Raw genomic sequence first — 23,806 nt, forward strand, 5'->3', positions numbered from 1 at the left:
AGTGGTCTGTGTACTCCGATTTGAAGAGAATGTTTCTCAGAGCAGAATTGCATTTAAACTATTGGGGAAGGAAGGAATTGGGAGCTAGAAACTAGACAATTCAACGTGAAGAAGAGTTTCAGCAGAGAGGGTAATTAATCATTGGAATGGCTGTATAATAGGTACAGCACCATCTCTGACATTTAAAATCTATCAAGAATGAGCATCTTTCCAAAGGATGTTCCTTCACATTTTAGTCTTGGTGCTCAATCACTGGAAAAAAATTCTAGCCTCTGTTAGATAAGAGGTCAAATTCTGTAAGTACGGTGTTCCCTTATCACTTCAAGATCTCTTTGCTTATTACTAATTATCTCTCTGAGGTGAGGATGGGAAAGAGTATCGAGGAGGTGTTGAGCTTACACTGTCTAGTTATTAGTGAAGTCATTCATCAAGTCTACCACAAATATGGCAGCAGTTAAGCACTACTGCTCATAAATGTTTCAGCACTGTCAAGTGGCTCAGTGTCCAGCAAAATGAGTCGCTATGAATTGTTGTTACTGGAGCTAGTTTCTTGTGTGAAAAAATGATAGAAGAAAACATTTGCGTCTGGTTTCATTTAATTATTGGTTAATAGTTGTGACACAGCTATTGCAGTAATAGCTTCTTCAGCTCAAATCAACACAATAGTCAAAACCAGTAACCTTTGCGGTGATATTTTTCTTTGAGGACTGAGGAAAGAAAAAAATGTAATTGCTTGGTTAATCTGATATTTTCAGTATGCCTAGGTGAGGTACTTCTGCTCATCTAGAACTCGCTGGTTCCCATTTAATTTTCAATCTGCAATGCATTGTATGCAGCATTCGTAATTCCAGGAGAAACATGGGCTGGGAAGGGCTTTTCAAATATGCAGCCTCAGTTAGTTGGCAGTAAAGATAAAAATCCACCCTTTTTTCTATACAGTAGATGGCAAATGTGGTCATCAGTTAAACAACACGAAATCCTCTTGTCATTTCTTGAGACATGAATGGCCCTATACTGTGTGAACCAGGAGAACTCCAGAGGAGTGCATAGCAACTCTTGTAACATAAACAGGAAAACCTATCCCTGTGTGCCGTCTGCTTCAAACCACGCTACAGGTCCATGCAAGGGCAGCTCCATGGTCACGTTGAGAGCATTACCTTTGTGTTTTCAATGTACAGTCACTGAGAAACCTGTCACAGGATGGAATACAGCTCCTGAGTGTCCAGCTCGTATCATGGGAGCCTTGTAATGGGGATATAGGCAGAGGCAAGGATTTGGAAAAGAAAAATATAACATGGAAAAAGGGAGCATTCCTTCTTTATGTCTTTGAGAGGAGTTACTATGTTGTGAAGCACAAATGTAAGTATCTTGCATCAAAGAGCTCTCTGTATCTATGGATTGTAATTACCTTCTTGGAACAGTTGGTATGTTAGACAGAGCATGTGTTAGCCTGCCAGAAAATCAAATTAATCTTAAATTACTGTTTCAGTCTAGCTCTTGCAGTTCTCTCATTGATGTTTCACAAAAAAAAAAAAAAAAGAAAGTGCTTGAATTCTTTCTTTGGAGGGGAAGGGGGTGGGGGAAGGGCTTCAAATTACTCCTGAAGATCAGCTTTGAAAGATACTGGAAGATTAACCTTTCTCTGGCCAGTCAGAAATGCATGTGCTCTCCATTAGTAGCTGAATACAAATCCAGAGAGAATAGATTTAGAATTGAGAATGTTTTTTGGGTTGAAAGAAGCTCCTGTAAATTCCCATGACTGATGTTATCTTTCAAAGTTGATCTTAATATAACTACTGACATTATTTCCTGTCACTTTCAGTGTAATGCAACAGAACTAAGTCTTTTTAAAAAGTTTTACTCTAGGCAACAGGCTGAGCTTTTTAAAAGTCACAAATGTTACTTCGTTGTCCTGGTTTTGTTCTCATTTGGTTACATTCAGGTTCTTAAGTTGCAAATGTCACCATTTCAGAGTTTGGGTATTGTTCTCTTTGGGATCCTTTCAGAATTGGATCATCTTTTAATTGTATTTTCACCACACTTCGGTGTATCTGTGAGCATGTGTACAAGAAAGCCCATTGGCCAAACCACAAGTGGCACTGCAAGTAAAGACAGGTGCTTTAGCAGAACTGTAGGTCACTTGGAGCTAGAACAGTAAAGTACGTGCTCAGCATTAGCAAACCTGTGCAAATGTTTGGGGTGGCAAACATTTGGGAAGTGTGTATTTAGATTCAAGTTGCACAGCACAACGCAGGATGGGTGTTGTCTGTTGTATTCTCTGTACATAAATTTCCTGTAGTCAGCTCTAAATGAGGAACTCATCACTCAGATGAATAAATAGAAATACTTCCAAAATGCATGAAATACGCATACCTGTGGTTAAACAGAGATGTAGGAATTTTTTGCTTTTTAACATTCAACCACTTTAATTGTTATATAAAATACCTGTAAGCATTGGGACCCTGTAATGAGACCAGCCAGCAGAGTGTAATTAATCTCAGGGGTTTGCTGGAATTGCCAATTGCAGCTGATTTTAACTTACTGTTTTAACTTACAAATAATTGCAGTGTTGGTTTTGCTCAAATTACCCATAAAGAAATTCGGCAGAATAGCTTCCAGAGAATAGCAGCTAAAATGGTCAAAAGTTCTTAAGAAGCTTTTAAGCCCAGGATGCATAGCTTAAGCACTTAGACTACATCACAGAGCTGATACTAAAGAAGTCAGTAAGTACTGTAAAATGACCTTGTAAGCTTCAGCAAGATTTGTGATAAATTTTGTCAAGTCTTACTGACTTTGACTAGCATTTAAACTCTTGGAACATTTGGGGGCTGTAGAAATAATAGCTCCAGCTTCAGTCTCAGATGAGCATTTGCATAGATGAACCTAAGCCTTTCTTGCCTTTACATAAATTGGAGCAAAGCAAGCATCCAGGCACTGACAGAAAGGTAGCAGGATCTGAGCTCTCTTGTGCTCTATGTCAGTTTTGAAAAGAGAGACCAGTGGTCTTCTATCATTCAAGTTCTTTTGCTAATTATTTATGTCGTTGGGGACACGGGGTTGTTCGGTTGATGGGTTTCTTATTCCACAAAAACAAATAAATAGGTAATAATGCCTCTTGCATAGTAAATTCACAGGCTGTTACAGCACTTCGGAAACAATTGATCCCTAGGGTAACATGAAAGCAGAAGGAGGAAGCATGTCTCTTGAGCAATTTGCTGCAGTATTTCTGAAGGCAGGGCGGGGCGGGGGGGCGGTGGTGTAACTGTGTAATTGGACAATCTGTGGATTTGACTTTTGTTAGGAGAGGTGTTACAGTAAAGGTGTGAGAAGGAAGTACTTGGGATTGGGGAACTATCCTCTGCAGATTGTGTGTGCAGGTTATGGAGGAACAGGCTAGAAAAAGCAGCTGTAGAGACGTGGGTGTGAAAGGGTGTGGTTGTAAATCAGTGCGCCCTGCAGAGGCAAATGACATCTCAGTTTTCTGCCGATGTCAGGGGTGCAAATTGGGAAGTGATAGCTTTCTCTTTAAAAAATGGTTATCACAGAAGAGCGAAGGGGCCTAGTTCTCTCCAGCCTGTATTTATTGCAATTAGTTAATACCAGTGCAAGCCGCGTGAAAAGATGTGCTGTTGCGATTCAGTACCATTTTTTCCACGTTCATTTAAGCGAGCGCACTGGTGAGTCTGGTCCAGCAACTATAAAACTTAACCAACATTCAAAGTGGAAACACAGGTCTGTATGACAAGCATAATGTCCTTTTTCAATGATGCTCTTTTACATCTACATTTCACAGGAACAGCCTGCCTGTTTGCCACATACCCTATCTCGACATTTTCCAGGTGTTTCATATCAGTGTTTTACAACAAAAATAGCGAGGAACTGGTCATTGCTCTAGGATATTCTCGGGGAAGGGTGGAGTCTTTTCCACTTAGCGTCTGACTCCATTCTGGCACACACAAAAATGGTAACTTGTATTGGTGAAAACAAACTACCAAATGCAAGAAATACTTGGGTCCTACAAATATTGGTACCCTAGACACACAGTGTCCTCTGTGTCTGGGTCAGAGTGAGGCTGATACCCTAGCAGCTGAGTACAATGAAGTATTGTTCTGATTTTGATGAGTACTTTTTCCCTAATGAATTTTTTTGCTATTAAACATAAATCCACCATTGTTTCAGGGGAACCCAGCGCACCCAAACTGGAAGGTCAGATGGGAGAAGATGGAAACTCCATTAAAGTGAACGTTATCAAGCAGGATGATGGTGGCTCCCCAATTAGACATTATCTGATCAAGTACAAAGCTGTAAGTATGACTGACACTCAAGCCTGATTTGTTTTTAGCCTGTTCAGTACTCAGGCTTTGCTGTGTAGGCAGACAACCCTGAAGCTAAGATCTTGTAGGTAGGCCAGTACGGGAATACATGCTAAGCAGGTGTGGTGGAAGCGTATAGGGTATAAGACATGACATGCACAAGGACAACATACAAAATCTTTGTCTCATTTTCTTTCCTTTCACTTTTGGCTATGAAAGATTATTCCTCCATGCTGTCTTCTGTAGAACTGTGAGCATATTGTAATTGCATGCGCTTAGTATTATTTCATTTTGTATACTTCTGAGATGGAATTGCCAGCAACAACTTAAATAGCTGGGGACCAGAAGTTCACAGTGTAGAGCTTTGCCACCTTCAGACACGTATCTAATCATAACTTTCTATTCATCATTGAAGCTGCCATATTTGATTGAATAATGGGTGCTTCAGTACCAAATTATTCTGCAGATTATTGAATAAGACATTCAACATAGTCAGTGTAGACACAGATAAAGTGAGAGATGCTATTGGAAGCAGTTCCCCTTTAGGCCTAACTTAATCAGCTCTCATTGTAAATTACCCAAGATTGCAAAATACATGATTCTCTGAGCAAAACATTTAGCCCAAGTCTTGGGAAAGAACACCTATGTGATGAGCAGCTGGTATTGTAGTATTGTTGTAAGCTGAACACGGCCCTTGTTTTGTGTCAGGTGGTATTTGATGTTTCTTTCCTACAATGGGAAAATGGGGGGCGGGGGGAACCAACCAATCAAAAAAAAAAAAAAAAAACAACCCAACAAAAAAAACCCGCACCCAGTCAGAGAGATCGCTTAGCACATCCTTGAGGAATAGGACCTTGAGAGAGGGTCAGTGAGAATATGAATCTCTTCAGGGCAGAAGAAAAAATTGCGAGAAGTTATTGAAGCTTTTTTCTATTGTCTGCACACTTTTTCAGTCTTAATATATCTAGGGGTAGCTCAGCTGTACCAGTTTGAGCTGAAATATGGAAGCTTTCCAGGTATTAAGAAAGCAGCACACTTTCTCAGTGACTGAGTCTCGCAGATCTGGTACTGAACTAATTCTCTATTGGCTATTAGTAATCTTTTCTCTATATGCTACAAATGAACAATCCTTAGATTGTCACAGACCAAACTTTGCACTGCAGTCCAGAAATCCCAAGGGTATTCGTTACCAACATCATTTTGTGCATTTTAGGTTGCTTAAAGCTTCTTAGAATGGGAAGAGTCTTTGGAATGTCAAAAGGACAACCTAGTATCACAGAACCATAAATTCCAGTAGAGACGGAAAAGTCTGTTAGCATACTCCAGTCCCAGCAAACTGCCTAAGACAGTCTCAAGGTACCTTGGCAGTGGGTTTTTCAAATTTGTCTGGGTGAAATGTACATCTGAATTCCCTGAAACTGGAGTAGGAATTATCAAAGTCACTAGCTGTATGCACCTTTTAAAATCTCTCTTAAATGGTGCGGAGTAGAATGGTAGTGGTAAGCTAGGCCAGACCTGTGTTAAGAGGTAAATATCTGTCTCTCAGATTAATTAAATTTTACATACTAAGATGTGAAAGAACACTCTTAAAGTGCTTTGCAGGGCAGAGACATACAGAAGTTGCAGCTTTTTCCCCCCTGAAATGGACGTAGTCTAGAGATGTGGCAAAGATGAGAGGAAGAACTGAGGAATTTTCTTCAGGTGTGGTAACACTGCAGAAAACAGGATTCTGAGCAGGAAGGAGGCTGCTTTGGTATGTCTTGTCCTCTCCGCTTAGAGCCAACAGCACATGATGTTTTGCTCCCCTGAATTAGCTGAGGAGCATGTGCTTGTATAGAAACCTCCCCACTTTTCCATTTGGTAGTTAGCCATTACAGTGTTCTCAAAGCTGGCTACTAATGTTGTGCTGTGTGTTTTGCATCCCTGCCTGTCATCTCGCTGCTCTGCAGAAGCATTCCTCAGAATGGAAACCAGAGATCAGACTTCCGTCTGGCAGCGACCACGTCATGCTCAAGTCCCTGGACTGGAATGCAGAGTATGAGGTTTATGTGATAGCTGAAAACCAGCAAGGGAAGTCCAAACCAGCTCACTATGCTTTCCGAACTTCTGCTCAGCCTACTGTCATCCCAGGTACAGCAGTCATAAGCTTTACCATTGTTTTCTGCTTCCTATTAATGCAACAGTGCTGCATCCTTTAATGTGCCTGAGTAACCCCGACAACTTGCTTGCTTAAAGCCATTGTCACAATTGGTTACCCATCCAAAGCTTAGATTTTGCCATGTACATACCTGTACTGTAGTCCATGTTACAGTATGTACAGCATTAGCAGTACACTGTTAGGAATGCTACATGACAAATCCTTGTCTGACTGTTTAGAGGGTATGTTGGCTTTTTGTATCAGGGTAACAGGATTGCCAGATGAGAAAAGCAGTGGACAGAAAACGCTTTCTGAAACCAGGGAAGTAGGATTCCCATTTTAAACTAAAGCAAAAGAGACCATTGAGATCTCTGGGGCGATGCCTTTCACAATGCAGATCTCCCTTCCAAATCTGCTTAGGGCTTGCTTACTGCTCGTTTGTCCATCCAGCTCAGCCTTTGGAGAAATAAAGGCATAAGGAGTTTGCTAGCGGTTGGAAAGGGAGGGGGTTAAAATCTTTCTCTGAAGGTTTTTTATTAAATGAAATGGACATCAAATTACAGTAATTTTAAAACAGCACTGTTTTAATGTTGGTTAGGGCATTAGGGAAAAGTAACTAAACAGTATTAGAGTGCTGCTGGAAACTCTTGTTTCAGACAGACTGTACTTACTAACGTGCTTAAAAAGTGAGGTAGAAGTTCAAATGCTACGAAAAACAAGCAGAGCTTATTAGCTGAGATGCTAGGAATTCAGCACTTCGCTGGAAGGTGTTGAAAGGACAGTTAGTATTTCTTTTCTACACAGGTAGTAGTAGTGCATGTTTAAAAAAAGAAAAAAAAATTTAAAAAGGAAAAAAACCAACCAAACAAACAAAACCTCAAGGATGAAATTGCTGGACTACCTGTAAATTAAAGTTCTTATTGGATAAAGGCAGATAGATGAACTTTAAAGCTGATGAGTCAGTCAAGATAAGTCCTCGCTGCACAGCCAGAGTTAAGCATATTCATGCCAAGATTGGTACTGACAGTCCATATTGAAGGGAGTGATTTATTTCATTCTGTCTTCTAGATTGTTAACTTAGTCTCGTGTTTTTCCTTAGAACAACTAGAGAGTTTTCTTCAGTCTTTCCCTTGCACTGAGAATTCAGTCCTAGGTCTGTCCCCACAGTGCCCACTCCCTTCCTGTGTGAAGGAAACAGCTGAGACCTTCTGCACTTTGCATGCTGAAACTCCATTTGATTAAGCCAGACAGCGTTGTTAAGCATACAAATAAGTGACCTAGTTGGCTGGGGCTTGAGAAATGTGTGTGGTAAGGAGGATGAGGATAGGGAGGAGGAGGGAAATGGGGCAAAAGAGAGATTGGGATGTGTGTTTGAACAAGGCTGTAGTTTTGGGTGGAAGGACCCTCAGTAACTCATTAAACAACTTATGCTCTGATTCTCATTTTCAACAGCTCTAATAATACTTACTACTCTTACATATTTGAAGGACAACTGTGACTCATGTGGCAGGAGAAAGTGAGGGTAGTTTGGCAAAGAGTGCCTTAAGGTCAGTTCAGAGCTGAGCAGTCAAATGCAGTAGGCTGGAAACAGCAGAAAGTGGTTCCTTTGCACCGTGACGTATCTCCCCAGGGAAAGTTACTGTCACGAATGCAGTAAAGCAGTTGGAGAGAGAGAAAAGGCGGGGAGGGATGCACCACCACAGTTACAAGTACTGATCAGTCTTTTTGTTCCTCCACACTCCTTTGTGTGCAACCATTGTTGCCTTCCTGTGCTGATACTCTCTTTGTTACATGCCCAACGGGACAACAAAGCTACCTGGGACAGCTGAGATGTCTTGCACAGGTGTATTAGCAAATTTTGAGAACACTGTTGCCTTCGGAATACACAGTGTTCGTACTGTAGTCCACGGCAATGGGAGGAGCAATGAACCCAGATGCCACTGAACCCTTTAAATCCAACAGTAACACGGACAGGGACCCTCTAAAAATTGGGGGGGGGGGAAGGGGGGGGGAAGCTGAGTTTATTATCACAGGTGTGACTTTTTTGGTCTCTCTGAAATTATTCCTCACTTAGTCTGGTGTGAAGCATTGGAGGAATCAGGATTTGAGGCTGCCATTCAAATGTTGCACTTGGAAATGGCAGAAGCACTTTGCAAAGCAGTTGTTTCAGAGTGCACGTTTGCTGCAGGACTGACCCAACAGATGGATGCCACTGGTTCTCAGAAGGAATGTGCTGTGGTTCAGGGGCGAGCAGAGCACTGTGCAGTGAAATGATTGCCGCTGGCTATGCTGGATTTGTGACTGTTTCTCTAGGGGTTTTTTTGTTCATTTTTCATTTTGTAGAGGACTTTGGTTTCTATTAGGCCTTCCAAGGTGTTGCCAGACCCTTTGGTTGCCTGAGCTGATCCCCAAACTAATAAGCTTGGGGAAAATATTTCAGAGGGCAGGCTAGATTTTTCTGACATGCAGTCCACAGGCCTCTATTGAAATGAAGGCAAGCATGCCAAATTACAGTAGGGAAGAGGCTCTGTGTATTACTTTCCTTTAGCATCTCTTGTCATTTTTATGGCATTTAGCTTTTACATTTGATTTATAAGGTTATTATTTTCAGTAATAATAATAATTGCATTAGAGTAGTTTACAAGCAGCTGGAAAGCTAAATGGAAAAGTCCTGTATTCCTGAGACCTTCTTGCTTCTCCAGGGTTTTAGTCACCCGGATCTATTATCCAAGTCCTTGCTACAGCAGGCTTTGGAGGAAGGACTTGGACAGGCAGGTGGATTGTCTGCTACACAGAATCTTTTTTTTTTCTTTTTTTTTTTTTTTTTTACCATATATGTAAAAGGCAGTGTTGTCCTTTCAAATACCAGATAACCATTTTCTTGTGTTTCTCACTGAGCCTTCTGTTCCATCATTTTTAATCTCATTTGCTTGCAAATGCCATAAACCCTGACTTCGACCCTGCTCTGCGGCTTTGGACATTGCTGAGCTTCTGAACCGGCCCTTTTGTCGGTGTGAATGTGCTAATGCTCTTCTTTAACCTTTAGCCATTTTAATTTATGAAATTAAATAAACCTTTGATTCTTATGTTTTCTGTATTTATGACCTAATTTTTTTTATCTATTTTTCTCTCTTTCTCTCTTTCTTTCTTTTTCTTCCTCGTCCTTTCTTCCCTGCCCTCTCCCTTCTTCCCCTTACTCCTTTCCTATGTCTGTCGTCATACATGTCACCTTGGATCTCACGGGGAAACATCCACGCTTGCCACATGCACCAAATTTGTTTTTAAACAACCATGTTTTCCCCTCCTGGGAACCATTGTCTGGCACCTGCAGCGACCTTGGGAAGTCCATCAACGTCGTCCTCCTTTGTTTCATTGCTTCTTTCTGCAGTGACTGTGCTTTTGCTCTGTTAGAAACTTAAAATAAAGTAAAGCAATATTTGCTTGAAAAGGCCTGGGTCCCACCAAGGTGTGAAAGCAGATAACTTTGCTTCAGAGGATCATGTCAGTTCAGAAAAAAAGAAAAAAAATCAAACAAACCCCACCCGACACGGAACATTTTTTTTTAAAAAAAAAAGTTTTAATTTGAAAGAGTCAGTATTTTGTAACAAGGAAAAAAGGTTTAAGCCAAGTTTTTTCTCTTTAACATTTTTTTTGTTACTTGTAATGAATTTGCCCTTTTTAATGGATGTAAAGAAAGATTTTTGTTGTTGCTTGCTTGTTGTTTTTCATCAAAGGAAGGTACAATATTGAAAGCCTTTTAAGATACTGCTTTTTACTGATTTCCCTGCACATCTGGTGCTGATCACCACTGTATTGTGCAAAAGGTTTCTAAAGCCCTATCCACAAAGTTAAACCCATAGACTATAAAAAGAGAAAGAAGATTTGTCAGAGATAATCCTACTGGTTGCCCAAATGTCTCTGTGGGCTTTTGCATGTGGATTCAAATTTATGGCCATTAGAATGTTTTCCTGATGGTGATCTGAATGTAAACATCTTGTGGGAATTACACTGGAGAGATTTATTTCGTTGTTCTTTATGTGGTTGAATCCTTGCGACTTCATTGGCCCCTTGTGTGCAGTCAAGTATCTCATGACCCGTAGTGGATCTGGGGCATAATACATCCCATGAGTATACAAATTTGCAATGGATGCTTGTCTAACATTTTCTGGTTTTCCACTACTGTATTGTCAACTTCATAGAGAGATCCCTTTCCTTGCCATTTTAACAGAAAAGATTAGCTTGGATCAAGTTACCTGACCAGCTAAATTATTACTGATCCTTAATAATATTCATGGTTAACTGTGCATGTGACACTACCAGGCAGGATTAATCCATGGTGTAAATTGGTGCAATATAATGCATCTTTGTTACCAAGTTCTGTGTATTGCATGTTATTGAACAAATTTCAGTTTACTTTTTTTCTTTTTTCTTGTTCTTTCTTAAAAAAAAAAAAACAAAAAAAAACAACCCAACAACAAACCCTGTGCTCCTCACAAGTTGTCTTTGTGATAGGAAAACCATTTGGCTGTGATGCTCTTCTAAAAACAGGGGTGTGTCTCCCTCTAGGTCTGTCTTTCTATGTGAGTGGGCCTGAGGTTGCCAAGGCTTAAATTGTTGACATAGTTGTTGAACTGTCTGTACAGAACGTCTCAAATCCTGTCAGTTGTCTGGAATGGGATTAATCTTTCTAACAAAGTTCTAATAGGGCCAAACAAAAACCTCTGCCATTATTCTTGTCTAACTATCCATTTTATGCTCTGCACAGAAGTCTCTGCTGTGTTTATTCAAACCTTGTTCATTATGATTTGTGAACTGCTTTTCTATCTAAATTATGAATGAAAACTTTGTGCAGGTGTTGCACACAAAAGCATGTGGATTTCTTTTAAAAAAACCCTCACCTCCAGTGTTTTAGAGTATAGAAAATTTGTTAGATCTTTTGAGTTTACACCTTAGCGTAAGTACAGCAAGAGTAATCATCATATTAAAAAGTTGTGTGACCCTTCCCTATAGCTGAATTTATTAAGTTCATCTGTAGATCTGATATCAGCTTGTATTGCGGGTTTCCCCTTATCCACAGACAGACGTTACTAGCTGAGGTTGAGAGAGATCTCGCCCAACTCACAGGTTAATAAAATTATCTGGCCTAAACTATAACTTTACATAGTGTTGTGTGGAGAGAGAGCAATACCTCTGGAGGCCATTCTTCCTATTGAAGGAGAGGTGCCTTGAGGCAGTGGAGATGCATTATGCTCTGAGGGGCCTCCTCTCTGTGGTGACTAGGCAAAGCCCAGACAAGTAGATGAGAGATCGTTTACATGGCTGAAGTGACTTGAAATGCATCCCATACTCAACGACAAACAGGAATCCAGTCAACAATGGCATATATACAAAAAGAGCTTCTGTCCCTGTGTTTGTAAAAATAAGGACCATAACAGATATTTTTACCGCCAGTTTATGCAGATTCGTAACGTGTCAGATACTGTATATGCATTGGATCCTTGAGGTCTGACAGTCTATGCTGGACAAGGTCTCAGGCCTTATTCTTGATGTAAATACAATAAAATTTTAAAAAGTTTGCAGAAAAGCCAGCTCTCTTTTCTGCGCTCAGAGATGAGACATAGATTCAGATCTGGAACCAGAAGAAGTTCAGACAGATTTTCAGTGCACACACGCAACCTTGCAAGCACATGTTCTATGGGAACAAGTCATACCTACAGGAAGGCTGGACCCTCAACCCTTAGAAAAGAGGTTTCCTTGTGTGTGATGAACTGCAGAGCCTTGTGGGATCTCACATGGCCCATGGGATTCCAGCAGCTGTACCCCCCCCCAGTTTGTTGTGAAGTGTCTACATATTTTTCAAAGATGTTTGTCAAAGCATTACTTTGGCTGCCTTCATTTTCCAGGAGGGCCTTGTTTGATAACATTCTGTTCCACCAGGATCAGTTGCAATTGTTCGCACCTCCTAGTTTCTGCTAGGTAAAAAGAAGTTTTTGAAGCTCTCCTGACTCTTGAAGCTGGTGGAGTGGAATGAGCAGCCAGTGGCACTGAGGTGTGTGCATTGCAGTAGCGTAGAAGAAGGGCAGCTGTAGCAGAGGTCAGACTACAAATCAGCTGTTCAGATTTACAGTCTATTTCTCTAACAGATTTCAGTTATTCCTGAAAAGAGCATCTTCATGTCACTCACTCTTTGCATTTGCTCATATTCCCCTTTTCATCCCCAGAAAGGGAGTCTGTCATAGGAAGATAACAGAGCTTGAAGCCAGGAGCAGACCACTGAAGCTGCACAGTGTTGGTGACAATCTAAAAGGAGTTCAGTAGCGATTTTGGGAAGTATTCATTGCCTTCTTGTCTCAGAAGGAATGCTCCACAGACTGCTGTGTATTTCTGCTACCTAGTAGCTAAGTTGAATGCAAGTATAAATTGTCAAGCCTAAATCTGTGTGAAAACAGAAGCTGTTGTCACTTGGAATAGAAGGTTGCTCGCATGTTGCTTTTCTCTGCTATAAATTGTGCAGAGTGTCTCAGAGAATGAGGTCTGTAAAATGTGGCACCCCTTGTTTTGAAGGATACTTCTGAGTGTTTGCAAATTAAAGCTGTTAGCATCCACTAAGAACAAATAGCTTTTCTTCTGGGGTGGTTTTGTTTTTTGTTTTTTTTTTTTTTCCTTCTCATGCATGAAATGAATTCTTATTTGTTTTGTTTGTTCTTCTCTCTTCTGCCAAATATTGTAGGACCTTTGAAATGCCTGGAATCATACCTGCTTCTCTCCATCCCTTTTTTGTCTCTTTGTCTGCCAGTGCCTGAACATTCTCCGCACACTCTAGCTGAGACCCCACTAGGAAGACACACCTGAGTGGTTCTGCTCTCTCTGACAGGGCAGATGTCTGTACAGAGCTGCAGAAAGTAAAATTGATGGGTCATTTTATTGTACGCTGTAAAATAAGGGTGATTAGAAAGATCAGTCTTGCAGGAAGCTCATTTTCCATTGAAAAAATAATTTGTAATTAATAAATTCTTTACTTCTTTAGAATTAAGGACTCAAGAATTTTTTTAACATTTTGTGTTTCCTTATTTAACCTGTGGAAGTATTATTCCTCTTAGTCCTGAGAATAGCAAAAGGGAATCAATGGAAAGCTTCTCATCAGGTTGAATGTGCCCTGGATCAGGTCAGAAACGTCCGCCATCTATTTACATGGTAGCACTCACTGGTGATACACATGTACTCTCGTACACGCAGTGTTAGCAGCTGATGCTCAACAACCTCTTTTTTCACTTTTTATTTATACACCTCTTTTGTATGCTGAATTGTTTTAGGCCACAGCAAACTTATTAGGGATATTACGTGTCTAAATATGAGTTGGATTAAATAGAACATAAATTTAGCTATAGAATGGATTGAATAGTTCTTAAAGTATTTGTAAATGAATTTCATTTAATCAAACGTGCCAGTCTGTGAAACTGAATAACATACTACACGCTTCCTGCATTTTATAGCAACAGCAAAATTCTTTTACAAAATATATACAGAAAAAAGAAATGCAGCACCAACAACCTCCAAGTTCATGGCGTCTTTAAGGATTCTTATATTATTCTTCTTTGTTGCTAGTCTCTGAAAGATTTGGAATATCAATTCATGTCATGACTTGGAATTTATAAAACCAGAACCGGAAGTGGAAGTTATTTGAATGTTACTGAAAATTGCAGGGCTTTCTTAGTAGCATAGGGGAAAAAAAAAACCAACCCAAACATTGCAGGCAATTATCTTGGCCCAGTTTCATTATCTGAAACATAAAATCTGAGAAGAGCACAAAAACAAGGGCATTCCTCTGCAGATTTGCCCTTATTCTCCCCATCTCCCTACTTTTCTTCCTGGCAGCCTTTCCTGGTGTAGCTGCTTATGCTCCCTGGGACAGAGGGGCAGAGCAGGAAAGATAACGGTTTGGAAGGGAGGGAGAAACAAGGAGGGAGGATGACCTCTACCTATTCAGTAGCTTTCCTTTGGGTGTTTAGAGAGAAAAGAGTTAATTTGTAGCTATCATAGCAGAAATTGGATCTTTGGGAAGAGTAGTGCTTGGTGGTTTTTATAACTTTATGCAGTGGGTTCCAAAATTTCAGGGCCAGTCAGTCTACTACCAGGTTACAGCAGCTCTTGTGGACTGCTGTTCTACAGCACTTCATGTTGGAGTTTCATTGACAGCACGGTCACCCAATGTAACTCTTTGCTCTTTGCAATTTTGTGGATGTGCTGCAGATCATTTTCTGTGGCTGCAAGACCATAGCAGTCTGGGTTAGAACTGTATCTTCATGCTAATTAAACTAAATGGACTTCTGAAGAAACTCAGAATTATTTTGTAGTTATATAGGAGCCCTCCTAGTGTAACATTATAAACAGTTTATGCCCTTGCTTCCTAAACATAAAAGATAGGACCCTGAGACAGAGTTGAAGGATAGCAGGGCACATCTTTGCTATGAACTGTTGGTTATATTGGCTTCGGCAAATCTCTGGCAGTTGTAGTGGCTGAAGCTTTACTGTTTCAAGGATGCTTGGGGTCACAGAGAAAATCAGTGACAGAACAGAGAATCGATGCTAGGTTTGAACATCTTTATCTGTTGTGTTAGTCATAAAACCATCTTTTCTCTGTTATATCTGATCTTTTCTAACCTTTCATGTAAGAAAAGCCTTGCAGGTTATCTGATAATGTGCCTGTGGTTTGGACAAGTTTCATAAAACCTGGGATACATGCAAGAGTTTTCAGATTTTTCTGTCTGTGAACATTTAGATTTTTATTCTTGTTACATTTGTACACGTTTTCAGTGCCTCACAAGAAGCTGATGGAAGCTACATAAAAGCAAAATTTAGACAGGCTGTAGATCAAATCATGGAGCCATCACTGGGCCTTTAAGTAGAAGTCTGATCTCTCCACCTGTCAAAGTCAACATAGATTGGGCTGAGGGGAAAGAGGTGCTTTGCTGGGCTTTTCTGCAAAGAAAAGATTCTAAGTGTTTGGGGGTTGTGACATCCAGCAGTAAAAAATGCAATAGAAATGAATAGAATTGCATTTTACTTGAAAGAAAAAACAAAAATACTCCTACAGACAATGACAAACTTGCTGCTCTTGTTCAGCTGTCTTGGTAAACATCAGTATGCAGCTCTGTCAGATGCACAGGCCTTTGCTGAGTGCAGAGTCCCATAGTGGGAGGCAGATTATAGAATCATAGAATTGTTTAGGTTGGAAAAGACCTTTAAGATCATCAAGTCCGACCCTTTGCCCAACACTACCAAGTCCACCACTAAACCAGCTAAGGGTAGAGTAATAATTAATTTCATGTTTCCTGGCTTATGTGACAGTTGAGACTAGCAAGCTGGTTTTGAGTATTTTGGTACATCTAAATAGGTGCTGGACTGTATGAGCCAACAGCCTAATGCTCTGCCTGCAGATCAGCAGCTTGGGAAGAATTACTCTGAATAAAACAAGGGGAACAAAAAGTAGTTTGTGTTCAGGGTATGATAGTAAGAGGCTGGGAAGCTGCAGCTGGCAACATTCAAAGGCTGTGCTTGTTGGTTTCGTGATGATCAAAGGCTTTGACAGGATTAACTGATGTCTTTATCCACTCCCTGTTTCTAAGAAAGTACTTGGTATTTCACAAGCAGGTAGAAAGTTAAGGGCACTTCCCCTGAAGTTAGTACTATGTGGGCAACTCCATGCATTTTCTAGGCCTCTTACTTGCTGTCCTTTTGTCTACTGGAAAAGGCAAGGTATCTTTTTTTCTATTCTATAGCTGGGGAAACTCGGCGGAGATTGGGTGTGGTGGAGCGGGCAGCTGCTGTGACTGAGATAATGTCAACAGAGTGACAGTCTGCTTATCTTTACCATCTGCTTCCTCCGAAGGCTGCTTGGATTGTTGTCTGTACCTAAGTCAAAGCACTCCTAGAGCATTCACTGATGAGGTCAGCTATCTCTGGATAAGACATGAAAAGCTTACCACTTTCCAGTTCTGGATAGCTGGGTCTTACCTGAGCAACAGGAAGGGTTTTAATTCCTCCTTTCGTTTTCACTACATAAGGGTCTAATCAACACTGAGGCCCCACAGGTATCACCCAGTATTCTGTGTCCCACCAGGGCAAGCCATGCTACAGAGTCTTGGTTTCACTTACACTTGTCCTTGTGCCAGGCTGGCAGTGCCAAAGTCACTCTGGACCCTAGACACAACCTTCATCTTCAGGAAGTGGTGGAGGGAAACAGGAGCCCTTCAGAGTTCCAGCTGGGTATATGCTACCCCTGAAGAGGTTTCTGTAGTCTGCTTTCCAGGCTTTAGCCCAATAGAGATGGGAAAAGCCCCATTAGGTCCGAGTGAACCTGTCTTTTCAGATGGATTGTCCTGCATGTCTTTAGGATAAAGTACTGGTTATAACACAAGGCTACTAGAGAGAGGGTGTACTTTCTGTAAGTTTCCCATGCTTGCAACCTAAGCATAGCCAAATTTGATCCATAACTAACCCCAGCTCACCTTTTAACTACAATGCCTTCTTTTCTTCTCTTTTTGGTCTCTAAAGCCAGCACTAGCCCTACATCAGGCCTTGGGACCGCTGCCATCGTAGGCATTCTCATTGTTATCTTTGTGCTGCTCCTGGTGGCTGTGGATGTCACCTGCTACTTCCTGAACAAGTGTGGCCTGCTGATGTGCATTGCTGTCAACTTATGTGGCAAATCTGGCCCAGGAGCCAAGGGCAAAGACATGGAGGAGGGCAAAGCTGCCTTCTCGTGAGTACTGTCATCACTTATATTGCTCTTTCTGTTGATCAGTGTGCCCCTTCAGCAACTCCGGAAAAGAAACTGTTTCAGGGAGTTCTGGGTTGCTCATCTCTGATGGGAGGGTACTGAAAAGATCTGGGGCCACGCTGGTTCTACTTCATATTTGCAGGAAGGGGTTTCTTCAGCTGTTTTTCTGTTTTTGTCCTATTCCTGTTAGTAGCCATCAAATGGCTGGTCCAAATGCTGGTCATCACAGTGGTCTTCTGTGCTGTAGATAATAACTGGAAGGAGGAGTGACAAAAAGAAGTAATCAGCTGTTTAGGCCAGTCTGTTTCTGTCATTCACTATCAACCTTTGCAGCATGTCTTTGCAGGAGGATACCTAGTGTGAATGGGAACCAATCTCCATGCAATTCCCTTGTTACAGGAAAGATGAGTCCAAGGAGCCTATTGTGGAGGTGCGGACTGAAGAGGAGCGGACCCCCAACCACGATGGGGGAAAACACATGGAGCCCAATGAGACTACCCCGCTGACGGAACCAGAGTATGTTGTTATTAGTCAATCTTAGCACAGGGTCAATATCTTGCCCTCAGTTGCCTTAATCCCTGATCTCTCATGCCCATGACTTAGGGCAGGAAGGGAGGAAGAAAGGTAAAGTTTCCATGCGCCATTTGTGACATACCAGTGAGGAAATGTCTCCTCTATTCCCTGAGATTCAGTGACTCCTATTTCCAGCACTGGAAGGAGAGTAAAGCAGTGTTTCTTGAAAGGCCGATCTCTGCCAGTCCTGTCCAGGTTCACTGTAAAGGATGCAGAGGAAAAGCAGCCCCCAGCTAGCACCAATTCCTGCTACAGCTCTGCCCTAGCAATGCTGGATGAGTGCTTGAACACCCCATGGTGGAAGCAGTCCTCTACTGATAGCAGCAGAGTAGCTATGCTCTGGATGTTGGGGGAGGCATGGCAAGTCTGGTCATTGTGAGAGAGGGCTGAGCTACCTGTGAACTTTGTTCATATTGGAGAACTTGTTTGGGGCCTGAGTCTGTGAATCCATGTTAGCTGAGATTGGCAAGGTTTAAGTATCGGCCACTGTCTACATTAAGCTGTTTCCTAAACTGCTGCAGCTCTAGTGTCCTCTGAGTACTTCTCCATAGCTTCTGGAGTAGTAATGAGAGGAATTCACTTTAGGAAGCCGCTGAAGTGCTTGTTAATATTTAGCCAAGTTTGGGATTGATGCCACAAGTTGGGTTCCTTTCCTTCAGCAGAGTCATCACAGTGGTGAGGTGTTCAGGCTTTTGCACCCACATACTGCTCACTTCCTTTGAGTAGGTTAGCAGTGGGGCCCACTGGTAAAATGGCTGTGCTGGAAGTCTCTGTGAGGAGAGAGGAGAAAGGAGGCGATGTCCACAAGCAGCATTGAGATGCGGACTTGCAGCACTGAGGAATAGCTGGGATTTATATTGTCCTGATTTTCTTGGCTAGTCTTACCAGAGTTTTAGCTCAATTATCTCCCTCTGTGGAGGTTTTCTCTCTCTTAATAAGCCTGGTGTTCTCAGGCACACTGGCTTCTCATGGAATAAACCATTTGTTTTTCCAGCCTCACATACGTGTACTTGTTAAGGCAACCAGTGCTATGTCGTGGCTACTAAAGCGTAGTTACGGTGTCGGACGTTGTCCTAAAGCAAACCGTATGCCAGCTAACACAACAGGCTCAAATCTGGTCAAAAGGGCAGAAAACATCACCTCAAAGCTGCATGTATGTGTGTGTATGTACGTGTATATACGTATTACATGTGTGTGTGAGAAAAAGTTATATTCTATGTGGTTTGATGAAAGCCTTAGACTTGCAGGCAAAAGGACAGGGCCAAGATGAGGGACTGGATTCAGGGGTCCTACACTGGGACCTTGTTGCGTGGTGACAGATGGCACAGGGCTGCAAGCTCAGGGAATTGGTAGAAAGCTTCCTTGTGAGGTTAGGAGGAAGAGGCTGAGGGGAAAGTTAGGCTAAAGAGAATAGTCTTTGCAAGTTGACAGGGTTATGTTTGGCTAAGACTTGAACCAAAATCTGCGTGAGCAAGCCATTCCTGAAGGACATGTCCTCTTTGCTCTTTTTCTCTTCCTAGTTATTCTTCAGTCATCCCAGCCAGCCTTTGCTACCCTTTGCACATTTGACCTCTGAAAGGTTTCTGCTCCTCTGAGTACCTTTCCACGTTGTGTGTCTGTGTTGTAACCACATGCCATGCTGCTGCTGCACCACCCACCTGCCTTCTCGCTCTTACGCTCTGCTCCCCTTTTCCCTGCTGTCATTTACAGGCTTCATTGTCTCTATTTCTCTTCTACTCCTGTCCTCTTCACAGGCACCCCGCTGATACCGCAGCTACTGTTGAGGACATGCTGCCTTCTGTAACTACGGGCACTACTAACTCTGACACTATCACTGAAACCTTTGCCACTGCTCAGAACAGCCCCACCAGCGAGACCACTACGCTGACCTCCAGTATTGCCCTGCCAGCCACGGCCATTCCCGACTCAAACTCCATGTCACCTGGCCAGGCTACTCCAGCCAAAGGGGCAGCCACCTCAGCCTCTTCACCACCACCCTCCTCCACCCCCAAAGTGGCCCCCCTTGTTGATCTCAGCGATACCCCAAGCTCTACTCCAGCTACTAATAATTTGTCTTCAAGTGTCCTGTCCAACCAAGGTGCAGTGCTCAGCCCCAGCGCTGTTGCTAATGTGGCCGAGACCTCCAAAGTGGCAGCTGGTAACAAGCCAGCTGCCCCAAGCCCTGCAAACCTCACTAGCCCTCCAGCTCCATCAGAGGCCAAGCAGGAGGTCTCAAGCACCAAGAGCCCTGAAAAGGAAGCCGTGCAGCCCAGTACAGTGAAGAGCCCAACAGACACAACCAAGAACCCAAGCAATCTGAAGAGCGAGGCTGCTTCAGGCAGCACCACAAACCCCTCACAGAATGAGGACTTTAAAATGGACGAAGGGAGCTTCAAGACGCCAGACATTGATCTTGCAAAGGATGTTTTTGCAGCTCTTGGCACTACTACTCCTGCCAGTGTAACTAGTGGGCAAGCTTGTGAGCTTGCTTCTTCCACTGCAGACAGCTCTGTACCTGCTGCACCTGCAAAGACCGAGTATGGCTGCCTTTAATCTTCTGTTGGTTGTGTGCTGTGTCTCTTGTGCACTGGTGCTTGTGCTGTGTTCTTGTTGGGTGTTCTCTTAACTAATCTCATTGTTTCCTTAGCAAACTAACTCACCTGTGAGCCAACTAAACAGGGCTTGGCTTTAAAGGTCCAGAAGGAAAGCAGGAATAGGCCGTGCTAGGGAAGCAGAGAAAAGACAAACTCAGGAATTTATCGTAAATGTGTTACTCTTTAGACTTTTTTGCAGCTTTGCCTATTGTAGGTTATTCTTTTGTGAAAGAGATCAGAAATGGTTCAGTTTGATGCAAAGGAAGTGCTGTCCTCAGAGGCACTGAGTTCCTGCAGTTCAGTGAGCACAGCCACGCAAATTCAATTTCCTAACAGATCAGTGGAGCCGTTCAGAACTTATTTCAGTGTAAGGCAGGGCAGAAACTAGTGCCGTGTGAAATTGTACAAGCACGGTACCTCTGGATTTGTCCCTAAACTGGCAAAAGGATAACGCAGTGTGATCCTGTCTGAGAGAGGGGGAGCAGTGACAGCACAGCTGGGTCAGGGGAACTTGGCAGTGTGTTGTCCTGGTATGTTAGAAATGAGTCTCCATCCACTGTACTGGGTCTCCTCTTTACCCAGCTCATCTATTCAGAGAGCATCGGCATGCTCCTAGGCAGGACAACCCTAGGGGTCCTTCGGAGCCTTATGCCATCTGGACAGGATGCGCCTTCCTCAGCTGAGACGAGTCTGCACCTTGTGTTTGGCAGAAGACTGTAACTGGAGAGTGAAAACAGCATGAAGTCCTCACCTGGGTAACTGGGGGGAGGGTCCCCGGCTGTTGTGCAGATGTTGGACAAGAACACTCTTACTGTGTCGGTTTGGATGGCAGTTGCTGACAGAGCCATGAACACAGAAGCCTGGAAAATGCTGACTGAAAATGGATAAGCCACCCTCAAGGGGACAAGTATCTAAGGGCCCTCTTCCTTCTGGCTTCCTATTTGGACACCAAGTGTTGCTAGAGGCAGGATGAAATAGAAGGAGTTTCTTCTCTTTCCTGCCTGAGCAGAGCCTGTGCTTTGTCATGAGAAACAGTCCTGAAAAGGCAGCTCAGATTCGTTGTGGGAGCAGCTCCCAAAACCAAAAGACTGAGTTCACACTGCATCTTTAGCTTTTGCAAAGGAAGGTGTATTGAGGACACTGGGCTCTGCACTGTCAGCTAGATTGCTGCCAAGAACCTAACTAGCTGTTGTAGAGGTAGGTTTACAGCACACTCAGATAAATCTAGGCTGTGCTATAGCAACCACACTGGAGACATACCCTAAGTCACAGCTTTTGTTAGAACTTTTTACATCCTCACATCTCCAGGAAAATTACCTCATTCTGGAAGCTTTGTATTTAATCCAAAACAAAGCATTGGCCTTGATTGTTGGCTCTCATGCTGTGATTGCAACGTATATTAGCACTCACAGAAGGGCAGTCAGTCAGACACTGTAGAACCAAGAACCAGGCTCTTTTCCAGATCTGAGTGAAAAGCCGTGCTGGTTTACTGTATTATTCAGGTGCCTTTACATCTTACAGCTCTGGTCTCCCTACTCCCCGCTGTGCTCCTGTCTTCCCCTGAGTCAGGAGACACTCCTGCCGTGTGACTGTTCCACAGCACTGCCTTGTGCCCCACACAGCTATGGAGCATCTGGCCCTTCCTGGAAAGCCTGGGTGATGCAGCCGATGCACTAGGGTTGGAGGGAACCAGGCAGCCTTGATGGGTGCAGCTGAGCTGCTCCGAAGCAGAGAAATCCATGTTTGCTTCAGTTCACTGCACCTAAAGCCACTGCTCTGTCGTGCTGGGTGCCACAGAGAGACAAACCGAATAGAGAATTGTGATCTGGTACTGAGCTGAAATGAGGTAGGAAATGGTTTGCCCATAGTAAGGAAACATTTCATCTGAATTAATGCAACTTGGTCTGTCATGTAAATGAATACTTGGAATGGTGGAGTGCAGAGCTGTGTTCTTTCTGCCAATCCAGCCACCTTCTTCCACCCGTGTTGCTCATCTGCTTCCCTGGGGGCAAATCAGTGTTGCAGCCATAGGCTTAGACTCATCTCACCTGCTTGTCAGGGTGAATTCAGACTGCAGTCATCTCAGACTAACTCTGGGGCTAATGGGCTGGAATGGGCACTTCTTCAGGCAGGCTAGCAGATATGCCTTGTGTGGACAAACAGGCTTCTCTGATTCTTCAGTAAAGTGCCAAAAGACAGGCTGATGAACCTGAGCTTTAACCTGTGAAGATGCTGACCTCCCTTACACTTGCGAAGCTGTGTTTGACAAACTGCTTCTGTGTGTCCCTTCCTGCAACATACTGGGAAATTCTGGGACTGACTGTAGGGAAAAAGCTTTTCTGTTAAAATGGCAGTCTGTTTTAATAGGACATTTGGGTGCAGTAATGAGTGATGGTAAAATCAAATTCCTTTGCAACTGTGTGAGTTTTCCCTTTTGCTCCTTTTTTCACGCCACAACATGCCTTGTGCCTCTGCTGCAGCCTGAGACCTCATCCTACTAGTATGTTAACTCAGGGCAGGAGGAAAATCAAAAAAGATTTCACCAGTGCTAAATGAAGCTGGGGTGGGGGGCGAGTTTGGTTTTACTTATTTCTACATCTGGAAATGCTCATTTTGCTTGTTTCAGAAACATATTCTTTCCTTATCACTAATTCAGCAACAGACAGTCTATATTTCTCTGTCTCTAAACTGTGCCATTTTGGTGATTCTTCTTCAGGAAAATCCCAGTAGAAGACAAATCTGAAGTGCAAGCAACAGAACCTAAGACACCTCCAGCAGAAGTCAAGACGGTCCCCAATGAAGCCACACAAACAAATGAAAATGAGAGCAAAGCATGATCAGCGACAGATGAAAACAAATGACAGAACAACTTCACCCAAGCATTTAAAACACAACACACATCTCATTTCTCTAGTGTCTGTTGCCTTTTTTTAAAAAAACAAACAAAACAGAAAATGCATAAATGAGGGAGGGGGGAAATTGCTCTTATTCTTTTCTTCTCTTTTCTTTTCTCTCTTTTTTTTTTTAAGATTTCTAGAAAGGTTCTATTTGTTGTGCACTTGCTTTTAAAAAGTAATACATTTTAAAAACAGGGTTAAACCCATAACCAAATCAGGGCTTAACTGACCCTGTGTATATTCAAATAAGCAAAATTGCAAATACCGTTTGCAACATGGTTGGGAAGCTCAAAATCAACTAGTCCTAGACAAAAAGGAAAAAAAGAAAAAAAAAAAAAGATGACCCTGTTCTTTCCTTTGTTAGTATAGCAGATATAAACACTGTACTACTTGGTACAGCTGGTACTTAATGAACAAAGTCCACAATTTATTTTTATACTTTTCAGTCGAGTTTGAAATATGTAAAGCTTCATAAATAAGTTATAATTTCTGTTCACCTTGTATTTGTTCAG

General features: G+C 42.5%; 1 protein-coding gene across 1 annotated transcript in view; it reads left to right on the forward strand.

Moving 5' to 3' along the window:
• NCAM1 (neural cell adhesion molecule 1) overlaps positions 1 to 23,234 on the forward strand; it is a 60,190-nt gene extending 36,956 nt beyond the window's left edge. Inside the window, exons 19-24 of the mRNA XM_075723407.1 lie at positions 4,180 to 4,304; positions 6,263 to 6,443; positions 17,005 to 17,212; positions 17,630 to 17,746; positions 19,558 to 20,340; positions 23,114 to 23,234. Coding sequence (XP_075579522.1) covers positions 4,180 to 4,304; positions 6,263 to 6,443; positions 17,005 to 17,212; positions 17,630 to 17,746; positions 19,558 to 20,340; positions 23,114 to 23,234 — 1,535 coding nt within the window. The remainder of the gene's footprint in view (positions 1 to 4,179; positions 4,305 to 6,262; positions 6,444 to 17,004; positions 17,213 to 17,629; positions 17,747 to 19,557; positions 20,341 to 23,113) is intronic.
• The last annotated feature ends 572 nt before the right edge of the window (positions 23,235 to 23,806 follow it).

This window comes from Pelecanus crispus, chromosome 19 (genome assembly GCF_030463565.1).
Source record: "Pelecanus crispus isolate bPelCri1 chromosome 19, bPelCri1.pri, whole genome shotgun sequence".
Taxonomy (NCBI): Eukaryota; Metazoa; Chordata; class Aves; order Pelecaniformes; family Pelecanidae; genus Pelecanus; species Pelecanus crispus.